At 38.2% G+C, this 18754-nt stretch overlaps 1 protein-coding gene across 2 annotated transcripts in view; it reads left to right on the forward strand.

Moving 5' to 3' along the window:
* Nucleotides 1-18754, forward strand: part of Prkaa2 (protein kinase AMP-activated catalytic subunit alpha 2) — a 44682-nt gene that overhangs the window by 19114 nt on the left and 6814 nt on the right. For both annotated transcript variants that reach the window (XM_069987140.1, XM_069987141.1), the window contains exons 3-8: nt 3907-4000; nt 5210-5354; nt 8087-8174; nt 10843-11067; nt 16005-16509; nt 18180-18306. In XM_069987140.1, the coding sequence (XP_069843241.1) occupies nt 3907-4000; nt 5210-5354; nt 8087-8174; nt 10843-11067; nt 16005-16509; nt 18180-18306 (1184 nt within the window). The remainder of the gene's footprint in view (nt 1-3906; nt 4001-5209; nt 5355-8086; nt 8175-10842; nt 11068-16004; nt 16510-18179; nt 18307-18754) is intronic.

An 18754-nucleotide genomic window follows, 5' to 3' on the forward strand; every position in this document is an offset into this window, starting at 1 on the left:
ATCTCAGGGGAAAACCAAGGCCCTCAGGAGTTCAAGCCCCAGGAACAGAAAACAAAATCCAGAAAATTTAAACAGTAAATATCAAGAGTGTTAATGTTTACTGAGTGATTTCTCTATTAACTAATATATATAATATAATATATATTATATATATACACACATACATATGTACAGCCCTAGCCTAAGCCTCATTGATATATGTGATATATGTGATTAAAAGGAGTATATAGTACTGACTGTCTTATGAGCTAGACCTTGTTGAATTGATTTTGGTCTTTGCTTTTTTTTCCTCCAGGGGTCTTAGAAAAATTGGATTTTAATCATTAATAAGATGAATACTTCCTACTTTGGATAACATGTTTTTGTCTGACTACTCACTCATTTTTTTTTTATAAATTAAGTCTCTAGATAGCTTTATTATTTTATTTTTTATTATCCTTCAGTAATCATACAAAGAAGTTTCAATTCACTGTATCAGTTTGTGGGTGCCATGCATCACTGTGTCCCCCATCTCTACCAACCCACGTATCCCCTCCATTAACCTAGTTCCACTTGCATATATATTCATTGAATATTATAACTATATTTGACCATCTTTCCTCTCTTTTTTGGTCTACCCCCCCCTCCCCTTGATCCCCTCCCCACCCCCGACAACACATGTTCCAGCTTCCTGGTCTTTATTTTGTTAAACTCTAAGTTAATTGTTTATAAAATTATACCATTGGAGTCTCCCCTATATGAGAGAGAGAGAGAGTGTGTGTGTATTCAGCTTTTTAATCACTAGACACCCCTACCTTGAATGCTGTAATCCCTTGGTTTACAAGGCACAGTATGAAACTTCCTCTTAGAGGTCCTGTTGTATCCTACTGTCTGTGCAATACTGTATCTCAGCACAGTGAGCTAGTGTAAGCATCTTAGTCAGTCTTTTCTTGCTGACATCTGCACTACCATAGCATCATTAGTCATCTCTATGCTAAATATTCTCAAATCTTACTGATACACAGCAAGTAAGCAAATTAGCAAGATGATTTTGAGCAGTGGTAAGTGCTAGAGAATGAAATGTGGTATTGTCATTGCCTGTGACTTGGATAAGGTTGTGGGGAAGGCCTCACAGGACGATAACAATTCAGCCATGTGAAGACAAGACAGTGGGACAGATGTTGAGTGTCCTGGGGAAAGAAAGATTGCTGTCGTGAGTGCCATTGTGCCAAGAGTAGAGTAAGGGAAGCAGGCAGGTGGTTCATGAGGTCAAAGAGTAGACAAGAGACACGTATTCCAGTGCTTGTAGCCCTTGCTTAGGACTTTGGATCTTGATCTATGTAGAAAACTTCTGGAGTGCAGGGAAGGGTGCTGTGGTATGCTCCAGGGTAGAGCAAGTATGGAGGCAGAAAAAGAAGCAGAGACTGGTTAGGAAGCCATTTCTTTCATCTAACTGAGAGATTATAGAGGCTTTCACCAAAGTGATAGCCTAGATTTGTCCTGTCTAATGTAGATCCACTTGCCATGAGTGGCTATTTAAATTTAAATTAACTAGAATGAACAGCTTAGTTCTCTAATCACAGGAGCCGCTTTGGGAGTGTTGGGTAGTATGAGTGCTTAATGAAGATTGTGTTGGACGAGCAGATATATAACATTCTGCCATTGTGGAAATTTCTATTAGCCACTCCTGTATTGGATGGAGAGAAATGAAACATTCACTATATATATATATATATATATATATATATATATATATATATATATATATATATATTTTTTTTTTTTTTTTTTTTTTTTTTTTTTTTTTTTTTTTGTCGGTCGTGGGGCTTGAACTCTGGGCTTGGGCACTGTCCCTCAGCTCTTCAGCTCAAGGCGAGCACTCTACCACTTGAGCTACAGCGCCACTTCCGGTTTTCTGGTGGTTTATTGGAGATAGGAGTCTCACGGTCTCTCCTGCCCGGGCTGGCTTTGAACCGCGATCCTCAGATCTCAGCCTCCTGTGTAGCTAGGATTACAGGCGTGAGCCACCAGCGCCCGGCTACATTCATTATATATTTTAGAACTATTTGGTATTTAGAACTGATGAAATTTCTGAAGAGTTGGAAAGAAGGAAAACAAAGGAAGTGAGTTGATGTTTCCTGCTTGAACAATTAGAATTCGGGGTTTTGGCTTGAGCTCCCAGGTAATAAAATGGGAGAATGGAAGAGAAGGATAATGGGGCTGTGTCAAACATGAAGGATGCTGGTTTGGGCTGTGTTAAGTGGGGGAATCCCATGAGACATGCAAATGGAGGTGTCACAGTATACTCCTCTCTCCAGGACTTAGCACAATAGTAAGTGCTTAATATTTATTCAAGGTACACACAAAGAGGTGACATTTGGTTAAAAGTTCTAATGGTCCAGGAGGATACAAAAGAACAAAACAATGAGTGTGAAGAATACAGTATATAGGGAACAGTCTAGTGTGGCTGGTGCACAAGGCATGTGTAGGGGAATGGAGCAAAACAAGACCAGGCAGATTATTGATCCATTCACTTAAGAAATGACACTATTTAGATATTGATGTATCAGAGAACAAAATAAGGAGGTTGTGTTTCACTTAAGAAATGACACCATTTAGATATTGATATATCAGAGAACAAAATAAGGAGGTTTTGTGTGTGTGTGTGTGTGTGTGTGTGTGTGTGTGTGTGTGTGTGTGTGTGTGAAATAGGCAACAAATCCCATATTTGTAAATGACATCATGTATGAGATGAGGGAAAAGGTAAGGGAACATGCTATGCATGCATTTATGTGGGGAAGAATAGTAAACATGGGAGGAGGAATAGCATAGTACAAAGACTAAAATAGAAATCCCTGCAGGCTAGGGAGCAGGGTGGGTTTAAGGATTGGATAAGTGAGGAAGACAGAAGGGAGTCAGACGACATGGGCTGATACAGAACATTGTGAGGGTTGTGGCTTTATTCTTGACAGAGCTGGGAAGTCACTGGAAGCTACCTGTCAGAGGTGAGATACATCTGACTTACAGTTAGATTGTAGCCATGCAAGTACTGAAATAGGGAAAGAAGTGGGAATCACTGGCAGCAATCTGGATGAAATGTGGCATTGTGTAGAGAGGTTGGGCAGTGAGCATGGCCTGTGTAGACATGCTTAGGGTCAGCAGTATTCACTTGCAAATAATTTGTTGGTAGTGAGATGATAGAATTCAGGAATGAGGCCACGGAACTTGGCCTAGGCAAATGAAAGGATAGAGTTGACAGTAACTGAAGTGAAAAGGTTATAGGAGCAGTAGGTGGGAGGTGGATGCTAATGGTGGACACATGCATCAGATTTTCTGATAGGAAGTTGAGATGCTTATTAGTTAGCTCCATAGAGATGCACGTGGGGACTGAATATCTGGATATGGAGTTCTGGGGAAGAGGTATAGATAGAAAGAATACCAAGAATGTGAATATAGAAAAGAGAGAAGTCCTAGAACTGAGCTCCGAGGCACTGTGATGTTCATATGTCTGGACATGAGGAGAGGTTAGCAGAGGAGAACACAAATGAAGACTCAATGTCACTAGAAGAAAGCCAGGAGAATCTGGTGTCTTACTGCTAAGCAAGGGAAGGATCTCAAGCTGTCCCTTTACTGATGAATATCAAGTATAATGGAGCCAGTGATGAACTAGTGATGAGATCTGGCAGAGTGGAGGTTGCTGGGACTTTTTCTTTTTTAAGAACTGATTTATTGAAATGGTGAGCATGAAGAAGGAATACTTCCATAATGGTACATGTTATTGGCCCTGTGGTTATTTTGCTACCATCTTAAAATACGATAAACGCACATATGAAATTTCATCAGGAGTAGAGTACAAAATTGATTTTGGTGGAAGTGATATTTTTTTAATTAACCCTTTTCTCATTTACCAAAAAAAAAATAAAAAAGATACCAGGTGATCAGCACGCCAACAGACTTTTTCATGGTGATGGAATACGTATCTGGTGGTGAATTATTTGACTACATCTGTAAACATGGACGGGTGAGTTACCCCTGGGAGAGTTGGCATCTTTTTTTTTTTAATTTAATTTAATTTTATTTTATTTGTGAACATACTGTACAGAGGAGTTACAATTACATGGGCAGGATAATGCGTACATTTCTTACCAAGCATTGCAAGAGTTGGCATCTTAAGTGAGAATCTTAAGAGAGAAATGTGTTAGGTACCAACCACAAAGGTTTCTTTAATTCCCAACTCCACATACATAGTGTTAGAAAATTTTTATTTTTCTTTTCTTGAAAAGTATATCTTTCAAGTTACTCATCTTGGTGAATACATTACACTTAGGTGCCAGAATGCTTCCTACACTTTTGAATATCTGTTCTATAAGATGAAGTGGAAGTTTCCATTATTTTCTTTCCTTAAAACTTTCACAGAAAGGGCTGGAAAAGTGGCTCAGTGGTTGAGTGCTTGCCTTGCATGCATGAGGCCCTGGGTTGGATTCCTCAGCATCACATAAACAGAAAAAGCCGGAAGTGGCACTATGGCTCAAGTGGAAGAGTGGTAGCCTTGAGCAGAAGAGCTGAGGGACAGCGCCCAGGCCCAGAGTTCAGGCCTCATGACCAAAAAAACAAAAACAAACAAAAAAAACCTTTCACAGAAGTTATGTTTTAGCTTTCTTTACTTATGATTCCCTAAAACATTGTACACATCAAATAATACTAATTAAAAGTTAAATGTCAATGTGTAGCCATCCTTTGTACTTTTAATATTCCCTTTACAATAATATTCATAATATTACAATAAATATTCAAAATTGGGGACTATTCAAATTGGGGAAGAAATCCTATGTGATCTTGCTTTAACTTAATATTTGTTTTGTTTTCATAAGAATCAGTGTCATTATTATGTTTACATTTTATTATTGTATTTGATTTTATTATGTTTATTATTAAAATTTTTACTTACATGGCTTAATATTCTTGTAGAAATAAAAGTAAATATGTATAGAAATTGTTCATAATTTGCTAAAAATATATTAAGCATTGTATCCTAGCAGCAAAGCAAAACCTGTCAAGTGACATGTGGAGCTTTGACAGATTTTTGGTTCAATTGTTTTATTTGCTGAGAATTGGAATTATCCCATTCTAATTAGCCTGCTTAGTTATTTTTAGACTGGATATGGAACTACAACTCTCCCTAAGTAGATGTCCCAAATATTCCTAATGCAGTTTGTTTTTCACTTCGTAGGTTGAGGAAATGGAAGCCAGGCGGCTCTTTCAACAGATTCTGTCTGCTGTAGACTATTGTCATAGGCACATGGTTGTACACCGAGACCTGAAGCCAGAGAATGTGCTGTTGGATGCACATATGAATGCCAAGATAGCTGATTTTGGTATGTCAACTCCAGCCTTGGTCAGTGATGCATGGCTGTCTTTCAGAGTAATGTCAGTAACAACTCTCATAGAACTAAGAATTTCTAATTTCATCCTGTGAAGCCTGTGCCTTGAGAAGGGATTCGTTTTTGTCTTCATAGTAGCTTGTTGTATTCATTTAGATACATTGGGAAATTCGGACACGTCTAGAAAGTAGGGAGAGGGCTATGTCAAGGTACATCCATCCACTCTGCATTTCTTCCTAAGAAAATGAGACTGAACTGTGGAAGGAGTGAAAGCAATACTCTTTTGAAAATCTGGTGGAAATGTGGGTACTTTCTCTGATAAATGCAAATGAAGAGTGCATAGAAAATCTGCATTCACCTTTGAAAAAAAAACCTTTGTGATCTCTTTGAATTGGTTCATGGGGATCCCATAAATCTGGGTGGGAAATTTCTCAGGGGTAGAAGATGAGAAAGAATGTATTTTTTTTTTTATGTATCAAACAGTTTCTGGGACATAAACACACATGGAACAGATACCAAAGTAGGGGAGTGGTGATGAAGCATGGTCCATGAGCTCTTACAGAGAGATGAGAAAGTGCAAAGGTTCATTGTTGCTCAGAGTTTTTCTAGATTTTGTTTTTAGTTTAGATGAAACCAGGAAACTAGCTTTACTATTTCCTTTGTAAATTATGAAACTCTTTTAATAGGATAGTCCAACTAGATATTTTCGGTTGAACTAAAGCTTTCCAAATTAAAAGCTGAGGTAGGAAGATCCTTTGTAGGCATGAGTTCAAGATTAGCCTTTTTTTTTTTACAAAAAAAAAAAAAAAAGGAAAATAATTTGCTATGAGTTGGGGCCGTCTGTCTAATTACGGGTGTTTTTTGTTGTTGTTGTTGTTGTTTAAGAAAGTGCCCAGTGCCTGTGGCTCATACTTGTAAAACTAGCTTTTCAGGTGGTGGAGGTCTGATGGATGGAAGTTTGAAGCAAGCCAACAGGAAAGTGTGCCACATCCACTTATAATTAACCAGCCAAATGCCAGACTGAGGTGTGGCTCAAGTATTAGAGCGCTAGCCATGAAGAAGAAAGCTGAGAGTGTGGGGTCCTGAGTTTAAGTCCATACCAGCATAAACACACACACACACACACACACACACACACATGCACACACACGCATACACACACGCACACACACACGCACACACACACGCACACATGCACACAAATAAAAGGAAAAGCTTTCAAAAGACTTAAAGAGAAACTTCTCTGAAGAGGAAATAAGAATGGACAATAGACACATAAAGAAATGCTCAACTTCTTTAGCCGAAAAAGAAATGCAAATCAAAACAACATTGAGATACCTCACCCCAGTTAGAATGGCTATAATCAAGAACTCTAATAACAACAGATGCTGGAGGGGATGTGGCCAAAAGGGAACCCTACTGCATTGTTGGTGGAAGCGTAAACTTGTTCAACCACTTTGGAAAGTAGTATGGAGGTCCCTCAAAAGACTCCACATAGAGCTCCCCTATGACCCAGCAATCCCACTTTGGGGCATTTACCCAAATGATCACAAACAAGACCGCACTAAAGCTACCAGCACAACTATGTTTGTTGCAGCCTTATTTACCATAGCTAAGATAGGGAACCAACCCAGATGCCCCTCAGTAGTTGAATGGATCAAGAAAATGTGGTATATATACAATGGAATTCTATGCCTCCATGAGAAAGAATGACACTGCCCCATTTGTTAGGAAATGGAAAGACTTGGAAAAAAATTATATTAAGTGAAGTAAGCCAGGCCCAAAGAAACATAGGTCCCATGGTTTCCCTTATTTGCAATAACTAGTATATGTCTAGGACAAGTAGAAATAGTCAAAAGCTATGTACATATGACCATATAAGATGATGCTAAGTGAAATGAACCCCAAGATAGGGACACAAAAGGCTTTTTTTCTTGCTTTTGTTTTAAATGTACTTATAATGTACTGTGTGATATTTTTTCATTTCTTTTGTATGTTCTTCCCCAATGGTATGAGCCCTGTTTTCACTGTATTTGATTCCAGGGCCCTGTATCTTGTATATACATTTTTCTAGTTTGGGGAGGGGAAGGGAAATAACAAAATGTTGAAATAAGGATACAGGTTGACCCACCCATTGTAAAAATGAGATGCACAGGACACTGTTGAAAATGAACTTTACAGCTTCAGTAGGTGGTGGGGAGGGAGGAGTTGGGGAGGTGGGGTGGGAAAGGATGGTAGAGGAAAAACAAAGGAGGGGATAACAATGTTCGATAAGAAATGTACTTATTACCTTACTCATGTAACTGTAACCCCTCTGTTACAGTATCTTTACAATTAAAAAATACGTTAAAAAAAGAAAAGTTTCCAAAAGCATAGTGTCAAAAGTGGTAACCAGTTTTATTCTTTCAACTGTAGAATAATAATATTCTGTAAATAATATTTTAATGGTTTCATTTTAGAAACAGCATAATTTAGACTAAACTCATTATGAAGTGAATCAACATTTTTATTTAGAAAGGGATTTTAACTCCGGTCATGCAATGTTCTGTGGCTGTTGTGTGATAGTGTGTGTGCTCTGAAATATTGTCTTTCCAACTAACAAATGCTTTCTGTGGGGCTGTTAATCATTAAGATAATGATTTTTATGGAGCATTTGCAAGTTCACATCATGTTTGGGTCTGTAGCTGAAATATCTCACAGCAGGTAAATAATACTTGTGTTTTCAGGACTGTCTAATATGATGTCAGATGGTGAGTTCCTACGAACGAGTTGTGGATCTCCAAATTACGCAGCCCCTGAAGTAATCTCTGGCAGGTAATAACAGGGAGTTGATCATCATTTTATGCTCAGTCTGGTAATGTTTACTTACATGGTATTCTCTTTGAAAGGAAAGCTTTTAAATGTGGTAGAAACTATTCATGTATTTTTCAATTATAGGGGCAATGATTTAAGGTGTTTTTTTTTTTTACATTTTGTGAAGATATTGCTGTAAATTTCTTTATGAACTTTGTTCTGTTAAAAATAACTGGATCAGATCTGGATGTAACATCTGACTTTCATTTCAGAAAAGGGCAGATAAGCACTTGCTAAGGATAAACTAGTGTCATTTATCAGACACGATCCTTCAATAATATTTCTACATTTTATACAGTATAGAGTGTTTTATATTTTTATCCTTGGAAGAATGAAATTTTGGAGGATAATATTGTTTCAGTGAATTCAATTAGGGCTAGAGTTGTGGCTTAGTCTTAAGAGTCCTTGCCTTAGTATTCAGAAATCCTTTTGTTCCATTACTCAGAATAGCGGGAAGGGGATGGAGGAAGGAAGAAGAAAAATGAAGTTAAACTGTACAAGTGGAAAACTGGATACTGATGGCTCATACCTATAATCCTAGCTACTCAGGAGGCTGAGCTCTGAGGATCATAGTTTGAAGCCAGCCCAGGCAGTCAGGTTCATGAGACTCTTTACCTCTAGTCAGTCACTAAAAAGCCAGAAGTGGAGGTGTGGCTCAAGTGCTAGAGTGCCAAACTAGAACAGAAAAACTAAGAAATAGTGCCCAGGTCCCGAGTTAAAGGTCCAGTACTGGCACAAAAACAAGCAAACAACAGCAAAAAAAATCCCATACAAAGTGGATTCTGTATTTGTTCATATAATTTACTCAGTGGTGCTTTTTGAACATGTTTATGTGGACTGCAGGGGAGAGATTAATTTTCTGCATGGTCAGAATCTCTAAGAGAAAATACTGGAAGGGTACCCTTGGAATTACTTTGTCTATCTGGGCTGCTGTAATGATACCACCGTATTCAGAGTAGCTAAGGAACACTGGAAACTTATTTCCTACAGTTCCCAGGGCTGGGAATCCAAGATCAAGGCACTGGCAGGTGTGTGTGTGTGTGTGTGTGTGTGTGTGTGTGTGTGTGTGTGTGTGTGTGTGTGTGTGTGTGTGTGTGTGTGTGTGTGTGTGTGTGTGTGTGTGTGTGTGTGTGTGTGTGTGTGTGTGTGTGTGTGTGTGTGTGTGTGTCAGGGCCTATTCCTTGTGTGTGTGTGTGTGTGTGGGAGGGCCTATTCCTTGTGTGTGTGTGTGTGTGTATGTGTGTGTGTGTGTGTGTGTGTGTGTGTGTGTCAGGGCCTATTCCTTGTGGTCCTTTGCTCCTCACTGAGAGCTCCTGTGTGATTGTTCAGGGGGTGATCCCTTTGAAGCCCATTTTTGAAAGGTTTACTCCTACGACCCAATTTCCTGGAAGTCCTTACCTCCTATTATCATCATTCAGGGGGTTAGCATTTTAATTCATGGATGTTTGGAGGACATAAACATCAGGCCTTGCAAGGGATCTTGGCAGTATAGCAAATGATGCGAGGGGAAGTACATATTTATGTATTCATTCATTTAGTTATTACTTTTCACAGCTCTGGGGTTTGAACTCATGGGCCTTGCACTTGCTGTACACTCGCTCTATGACTTGAGCCACACCCTCAGGCCTTTTTGCTCTAGTTATTTTTCAGATAGGGTTTCATTTTTTTCCCCCTGGGTGGATTTGGATTATGATCCCTTCTCCTTGTGCTTTCCATTTAGCTGGACTTACAAGGTATACACTGCCGTGTCCACCTTGTTTGTTCAGATGCCTTCTCAACAACTTTTTGCTTGAGCTGGCCTCAAGCTGGAGTCGTCCTGGGTCTCTGCCTCCTGAGTAGCTGAGATTACAGACATATACCACCACACCCAGCCAGGGACAGGAATTTTTGTAAAAACAGATTCTATTCTTTTTGCTAGAGTTGTAGAAATTCGTTCTGTTACTTCAGAAGTAGCCTTGAGTTTTGTAATATGATACTGGGGTAGATTTGTTGCTGTATAAAAGAGGAAAAAGGTGGGGCAAGATGTCCCAGGTTATGTGGAGCCAAGCTAAGTTTAGTGCTATGAGCTAGCAAGTGTTAGAATGGAAGGAGTAGGCACCCCGATACTGTGATAGAGGTAAATAGTAGCCACATAGTACTAATTAGAGTTTCAAACAGATACATAACAGGTAAGATTTACATGATGTGTGCTATAAACTATAGTACTGTTTTGTTTGTTTTTCAAATTTATGGTTCTGTTTGTTTTTTTAAAGCTACTTTAGAATATCATAATTTTTAATTAGTAACTTAACAATGAAGTGAGCTTGGAAACAAACACAAATGGCAGATTCTCTTGGAAAACTTGTGTAGTAATTGGATAAACCAATTGAGTGTTAGAAATAGCCATGTACCTTATTAGTCTTTGAAGATCAAAATATACTGCATCCATATTACCTCTTTCCTCCCCCTCCTTCCCTCTTCCCTCCTTTACTTTTCCCTCCCTCTCTCTCCCTCTGCAAATATATGCATATACACATATATGGATGTGCTCACACACACACACATATATATTTTATGTATGTATGCACAAGGTACATGCAGATGAGAAAAAATGATGCTTGCATTTTGAGTTTGTATTGTCTTTGTTTAGATTGTATGCAGGTCCTGAGGTTGATATCTGGAGCTGTGGTGTGATCTTGTATGCTCTTCTTTGTGGCACCCTCCCATTTGATGATGAGCATGTGCCTACATTGTTTAAGAAGATCCGAGGAGGTGTGTTTTATATTCCAGAGTATCTCAACCGCTCTGTGGCCACTCTCCTGATGCATATGCTACAGGTTGACCCCCTGAAACGTGCAACTATCAAAGACATAAGGTGATTATTGGTTTTGCTCCTATTTTGCACATTCTCTCATTGTAATAATAGTGATGCTGCTTGAGCACTTGCGTTATGCCAGGCTTTATAATATTTCTATGAGTTTTAAAGATGAGTAGGTATGGTAGTGCATGTTTATGATCATAGCACTTGGGAAACTGAGGCAGGAGAACTGTGAGCTTGAGGACACAGTGAGTCCCAGACCAGCCTAGGCTATATAGAGACCCTATCTCAGGGACAAGGGGTAGGGTTGGGGGGATGGGGGCTTAGAGAAAATAATTTTATTGGCTTTATTTTGCAAACCTAATCTTGTCCCTTGTCTTCTAACTACTGCATTGGTGCTGAAACCTATCAGTGACAGTATCGAGGCAAGGTAGGAGATTCTTTATAGGAAGGCCCTGCATTCCTGATGTCTCATTTTCTGCCTTTCCCACCCTGGTCCTTGTAGCTCTGCTCTACCACATTGCACTTATGCTTGTTTCTCAGAGGTAACATTGACTTTTAGTTTTGTGTTTTCCTTCATATTATTAGCCCTCATGCCTTTCTTGCCTTTTTTGACCTGGTAGCTTTCCCATTCATTCTTCCTAGTTCTGTTCACACGGTACCTCTCTTTGAAATCACTTGTGGTCCTCCAGGCATTGTGGGAGCTTCTATTTCTGTAATGTCAGCATCTGTTACGCCTTTTTATTTCGTTCTCCTCCTGGATCTGGGTGTTTTCCAGAGTCACTTTGACCTCTCTGTGCTATGACTGGCTGAATTATGATAGATTTTGTCTCACTCACCTTCCTATTTATGGTGTTACAAGGTCTAAGAATATATTAAGTACTCAGAAAAATATATGAGGAAATCCTAAATGGAAAAATAGAAGGCATGCATTTATGGGTAGTTCATGAAATAAATAATAAAAAGTTTGCTATTTTAAAAAAAATCCTGTAGCCACTAGTGGATTTACTGTGAAAGATCCCATCTTATATGAGAAACTGGCCAGTAGGGTCACTGGTGCTGCTTTGAACATGACCTTGATGTAGCACATTGGCATTGCTTGTTTCGTGGTTCATGGTTTTGTTCTTACCTTAGAGTTCATACATGTTGGCTAACAAGCACATTCTTTTTGTTTTATTTTACTATTTTTGTGTGCTATAGATTCAAGCTTGTACATGCTAGGCAAGCTTTCTATGGCTGAGCTATACCTCAGCACCAAGCAATTCTTTTAAGCTCTTTCCAGAGCCTTTCCCCTTTCCTTCCTAAATCAGAATGACTATTTTGAGACCTATGATCCTTGGGACATGTAAAATGGCTAAGATGCTAGTTTATGGGACTGCTCTAGAGCTTTTGCAAGCAAGGACTGACAATTCCTTTTGCATTTATGTATTTATTGCTTTCTTTCTCCGCTTCTTCACTGTTCCAGGTCTCATGTTTAAAAATGTAGAAGTGTAAATTATACCCACCAGATTTAGTTATGGAAATGAACTTCACAGGAGGGAAAAAAAAGATCCTTGTGTTCACAGTTCTTTAGAATAAATAGTTCTCCTAATTGGATTTTCCTCGCTACAAAAATGAAACATGCTGATGTACTTGAGCTTGCTTTCATGAGCATTATAAATTTAGAATAGTGAAAAGGGTTGGTTACATTATTTAGAAACAATTGTTTGCATATTTATAGACTTTAGAAAGAAAAATGCAGATTAGTCTATAGAGTTAATTTGCTCATAAACAGAGGGTATAAAATAGTATCACTTATTTCTCTATGTAATATATAAAAATTTGAATTTATACTTTCTACTATTTTCATTAATATATATTCAGTTTTTCAAGTTTTGAAAATTCTTGATTTGATAAAATATGGCTTCATAGGCAAAAGGGTTATAATTTACTGAACAATTTCTATATACTAATCTACCTTACTATATTGACTTTTAATAGATAAGTATATTTATTATCATGTATCAACCATGAAACTGAAGCTTATGTTACATTGTGATTTAGTTATGTGTTCATTTGCCCCTCTTAAGCTATAAATTCCTTTAGATTCAGGATCGAACATTCCTATCAAAATATATAATGTTTGATAAAAATTTGATTCTTAAAAAAATCAATTATCTTTTAAGTATTTGTATAAAGGAGCTTCAAATATTTAATGTTTGTTGGTTGAAAATTACATAACTAATAAAGGGCCAAATTGGGGATCAGTTCAAAACTTGACTGAATTAAAAACCTAAGCTGTTTGCAGTTAAACTGCTAGTCCTGTTTGGTCATACACAGGCACACATATACACAGACATATACATGCAATGCATATCTAATATACATCATACAATATGTAAAATTTAATCATATATACAATATAATACATATCATATAATCACATATATCCTACAGTTGTATATATACACACACAGTTGTATGTATACACACATGCTATTGTGTGTGTATATATATACAATTATATGTATAATGTTATAACTACTGTCCTACAGCTTTGTATAAGTTAAATATTAATAATTACCTGAAAAGCAAGAATGTTTCCAATTTCAGTGTTTAGTAGATGTTTTTACCAGTGAAAAATTCTTTATCCAGAAATCTGAAATCTGAATTGCTCAGTATCCACTACAGTGTGCTGCTCAAGAAAGTTTAAATTAGGGATGCTCAAACTGTCTGACAATTGTTTATCTTTTTTTTTGGTGGGGGGAGGTCCGGTCGTGGGGCCTGAACTCAGGGCCTGGGCGCTGTCCCTCAGCTCTTCAGCTCAAGGCTAGCACTCTACCACCTGAGCCACAGCGCCACTTCCAGCTTTTTTCTTTTTGCATATGTGGTGCTGAGGAATCGAACCCAGGGCCTCATGCATGCAAGGCAAGCGCTCTACCACTGAGCCACTTTCCCAGCCCCACAATTGTTTATCTTAAAGTAAGCAATTGGAGGTTAGTAAAGAATTTCCCCATTTATTTGTTTACTTAATCATTTTTGCTTTTATCTCTGTATATTTTACATCTGCTCTTAGAAAGATTCTCTGGTAAATTCTGGAAATATAACAGGTAACAAGAGAGATATTGTGTTCATGGAAAACAGAACTTTTTGCTCTCTCTGGTTCTTTAAACCTAGTGATAGTGGTTAATGGTATTGTTATTAAAAGTGACAAGTCTGAAGTTTAGTGGCTGTGTGTGAGTTCTGGTTCTTCAGTTTATGGGCCTATTAACACCCTTGCTTTTTAGTTTCTTTATCTTTATAGAGGTTATTATATGTAGTTATCATTTTTTCAGGTCTGAAAAAGTTGAATATCAGAAACTTCAAATATTCAACTTAACATAAAGAAGCTCAGTTGGGTGTGGTGCTATATAATGGGCACCCCAGCTCTGTGTCTAGAAATAGACACACAGATGTCTAGAAGTGGCTATTCTAGACACTTTATATAAATGACTTCATAAATTTTATGACTTTTTGTGTCTGGCTTCTTTCATTTAGCATAATCTTTTCAAAGTACTTCAATAGAGAAGCATGTATCAGTAATCCATTCCTTTTTTGCTTGAAAAATATTCACATAAGTGTTTGGAAAAGTAGTATTTTAAGTCTTTCAGATAATGGTAATATTGTCCTTTATTATGAAACAAAGGTTAACAAACAAGTTTTCAGTGTCTAATGAGAAAAGATATCAACAAGTTTTTGTGTATCTGTACATGTGCCATTCCTAGTGCTTGAACTCAGGGCACTGTTCATGAGCTCTTTTGTGTGAGGCTAGCACTGTACTAGTTGAGTCACAGTTCCATTTCTTGCTTTTTGGTAGAAAATCTAAGAGTTTCATGAACTTTCCTTCTTTGGCTAGCTTTGAACCACAATCCTTAGATCTTAGCCTCTTGAGTATTTAGGATTATAGGATTGAGCCACTGGCACCCAGTTTCAATGAGTTTTTGAATTTCACTACATTATAACCAATTGGTCTGTCCTACATATTGAGTGGATCTCTTACATATGTTTGATTCAGTCATACCATGCATTATTGATCTATGCAGATTTCTCCAAGTGGTGATCTATTGTATTATACACTATCAAAAAAAATCATTGTCATTATTACCAACATCAACTTCATTAAAAAGTCATTAAGTATTAGGAAATTCTGAAACCTTAAGAGGCAAATACAAATTATAAAGTTCTAGGGTTTTTTTTGTTTTATGTTTTTTGTTTTTGCTTGATACCTTGAATCTTTTCTTTTTTTTTTCAAGTTCAAGGTTATATTATTTTTTTATTGTGAAAATACTGTACAGAGGGGTTGTAATTACATGGGCAAGATAATGAGTACATTTCTTATCAAGTATTATAGCCTCCTCTGTTTCCCCTTCCCATTCCTTCCCATCCTCCCCTCACCCCTCCACCTAATCCTCCCCCTTCACCCCCCCCCCCACCAAAGTTGTAAAGTTCGTTTTCGACATAATGACTTGTACATCTCATTGTAGCAATGGGTCCACCTGTATCCCTATTTAAACAATTTGTTTTTACCCTTCCCCTCCACAAATTATACCAACATCAAATACGATAAGTTGGTGTTAGGGAAATGAAACCTAAGATATGTATTCAATTTTTTTCTTTCATGTGATTGTTTCTAACACATTTATAAGATTATTTCTTTGTTGCTTTGTATGTCCCTCCCCCACGGTATAACCCCTGCTTTCACTGTATTTGATGTTGGACTCTTTTCTTTTTGGCAACAGATACAGATAGTTGCTTTCCTGAAGCTCATGTTGTTCATTTTGCATGATGCGTCAGCTTGCCCAAGTTCTGAATAATGGTGGATTACTGAAAGGGAGGGATGAACTTGCCCAGGGTCACATATCTGTTGGGACTAGAGAGCAGATCTTTTGGAATGTTATATTTTCCCCCATATCTAAATTATTTGGGGCTTGTCAAAACATGTTCTTAAAACAGTGTGTTGTGTTTTCTCCCCTTAGAGAGCATGAATGGTTTAAACAAGATTTGCCCACTTACCTATTTCCTGAAGACCCCTCTTACGATGCTAATGTCATTGATGATGAGGCTATAAAAGAAGTGTGTGAAAAGTTTGAATGTACAGAATCAGAAGTAATGAACAGTCTATATAGCGGTGACCCTCAAGACCAGCTTGCTGTGGCCTACCATCTTATCATTGACAATCGGAGAATCATGAACCAAGCCAGTGAATTCTACCTGGCCTCTAGTCCTCCAACTGGCTCCTTTATGGATGACAGTGCCATGCATATTCCCCCAGGCCTGAAGCCTCATCCAGAAAGAATGCCACCTCTAATAGCAGACAGCCCCAAAGCACGGTGTCCCCTGGATGCTCTCAATACAACAAAGCCCAAATCCTTAGCTGTGAAAAAAGCCAAGTGGCACCTTGGGATCCGAAGTCAGAGCAAGCCATATGACATCATGGCTGAAGTTTACCGAGCTATGAAACAGCTGGATTTTGAATGGAAGGTAGGAGATTGTAGTCACTTGTTAAAGACATTTTCCTATGTAGTAAGTTGTCTGGGTGGCTGAGTTTCAAAACCATCAGTAAAAAGTTGGTTTGATCCGGGTACTGGTGGCTCACGCCTGCGATCCTAGCTACTCAGGAGGCTGAGATCTGAGGACTGTGGTTCAAAGCAAGCCTGGGCAGGAAAGTCCACGAGACTCTTATCTCCAATACCCAGGAGAAAACCGTAAGTGGCGCTGTGGCTCAAGTGGTAGAGCGCTAGCCTTGAGCTGAAGAGCGCAGGGACAGCACTCAAGGCTCAGAGTTTAAGCCCCATGACTGACAAAAAAAAAATGGTTTTGATTAAGATACAGATTTAGTCGGCTTGATCTAGCTGACTCCTTAAACCTCATCCTTTCTAATAACATACACATAAAAAACAAATGTGTCCTGATGAAGAGCTGTTGGATGTTGGAGAGTTAGATCTTTTGAAATAGAGAATAGCTTTTACAGCCTAGAAACAAAAAGTAACCAGCTTGAAATTATGTGAGAAAAATAGCCTGTTTCTTTGTGCTTCCTAGAAACAAAAGCTGCAGAGTCTTCCAAGCTAGTTTTTTTTTTTTTCATTTTCTTTTCAGGAAGTCTCCCCCCCCTCCCCCCGCCTTTTGCTTTGTCTATGGCAGAGGAGAGGATAGGTGACTGTGATAGATAGTGGTCTTCAGGCCATTTTGTTCAGACAACACTTTACTCCATGCTGAACACACTATCTTGTGCTTTTAACCCTTTGTTAAGGAATATTTTCCTTACTATCAGCCCACATTTAACTTCATTCATTTTTATTTCAATTCTATTTGAATTGATGTGGAGACCTTTTTTTATTACAAATATCCTTTCATGGGCTGGGAAGGTGGCTCAGTGGTAGAGCGCTTGCCTTGCATGCCTGAGGCCCTGGGTTCGATTCCTCAGCACCACATAAGCAAAAACAAAAACAAAAACAAAAACAAAAAGAAACCCAACAAATATCCTTTCATTCTGGTTCTTTAGGACTCTGGACCTTTTTTCAGATGAAGAAGAAAAAATATTCTAACTAATCATGTTTTTATTTTGATATGTGTGAGAAACCACTCACTTTTTTCATTACTTTCAATGAATAAGTGAAATAGTGTTTTCTTAAAGCAAAAAAAAAAAAAATCTGCCTTTTCTGATATAGTTTTATTTTAAAAGATGGCAGTGGCTTTCTATTTACTGAAAAATAAAATGAAACTAAATTGATAGATGTTTTGAAAACCCAGAATCTTTTTTATCTGAGCTTCTTTAAAAGGCAAATACTGTCTTCCTCATGGACTTATGAATTAATTTGACACCTGTGCCATTAGCATGTTAGTCCCCTTTCTTCCTTCCTTCCTCCCCTTATTAATCAGTGAGAGTATTCAAGCACAAGCTAGTCCTCTAAGATTATTACCAATATTTACCATGCATCTGGAGTGAAGGTCAGGTACTGTGTCATCTCTGAGTTTACCAACAGTAACATTATTAGGATTAAGTAAATGCTACAAGTAAACTAGCTGCAATGCTGCCACCAACAACTAAAAAAGAATCAGAAATTCCTTGCCTTCAGTACCTTCAGTTGCTTGGTTTTTCAGTAAGAAAGACAAGGTATAGTTTGTAATGGTGCATTGTTTTCCTGTCTTAGGTAGTGAATGCATACCATCTTCGAGTAAGAAGGAAAAATCCAGTGACTGGCAATTATGTGAAAATGAGCTTACAGCTTTACCTGGTCGACAACCGGAGTTATCTTTTGGACTTTAAAAGCATTGATGGTAAGGAAGCTAAGCAGGCATGAGGTCTGAGAAGATAAAGCTTGGCACTAGTGGAACCAGGTGTTAAGACCATCTCAAAGAAATGGTGGGTAGGTCTTCTCCTTTTTAAAGTCATTGAACTTTAACCCAAATGTCAACAACATGATACATACATCCATACGTACATACATACATGCATGAGATATGCTGCTTCACATACAGCCATGATAGTTCCATGATAGCTGCCTTCTCTGAGAAGGTTTTAGGGGCCACATTGCCTCTGTGAAGGCAATGTGAGTTCTGATGAGGATCATCTGTTAGGATTGTGCCAGGGAAGAAGTAGCAACCCCTCTGCTTGCAAATGGAAGCACATCGATGGTCTTGTTCAGATGCGTTTACTTCATACGTTTCATGAGCAGCATGTGGGCAAACACACTGTTCATATGCATTGTTCTTTGGCCTGTTTCAG

Source organism: Dipodomys merriami, unplaced genomic scaffold (assembly GCF_024711535.1).
Source record: "Dipodomys merriami isolate MVZ:Mamm:240054 unplaced genomic scaffold, mDipMer1.0.p SCAF_34, whole genome shotgun sequence".
NCBI lineage: Eukaryota > Metazoa > Chordata > Mammalia > Rodentia > Heteromyidae > Dipodomys > Dipodomys merriami.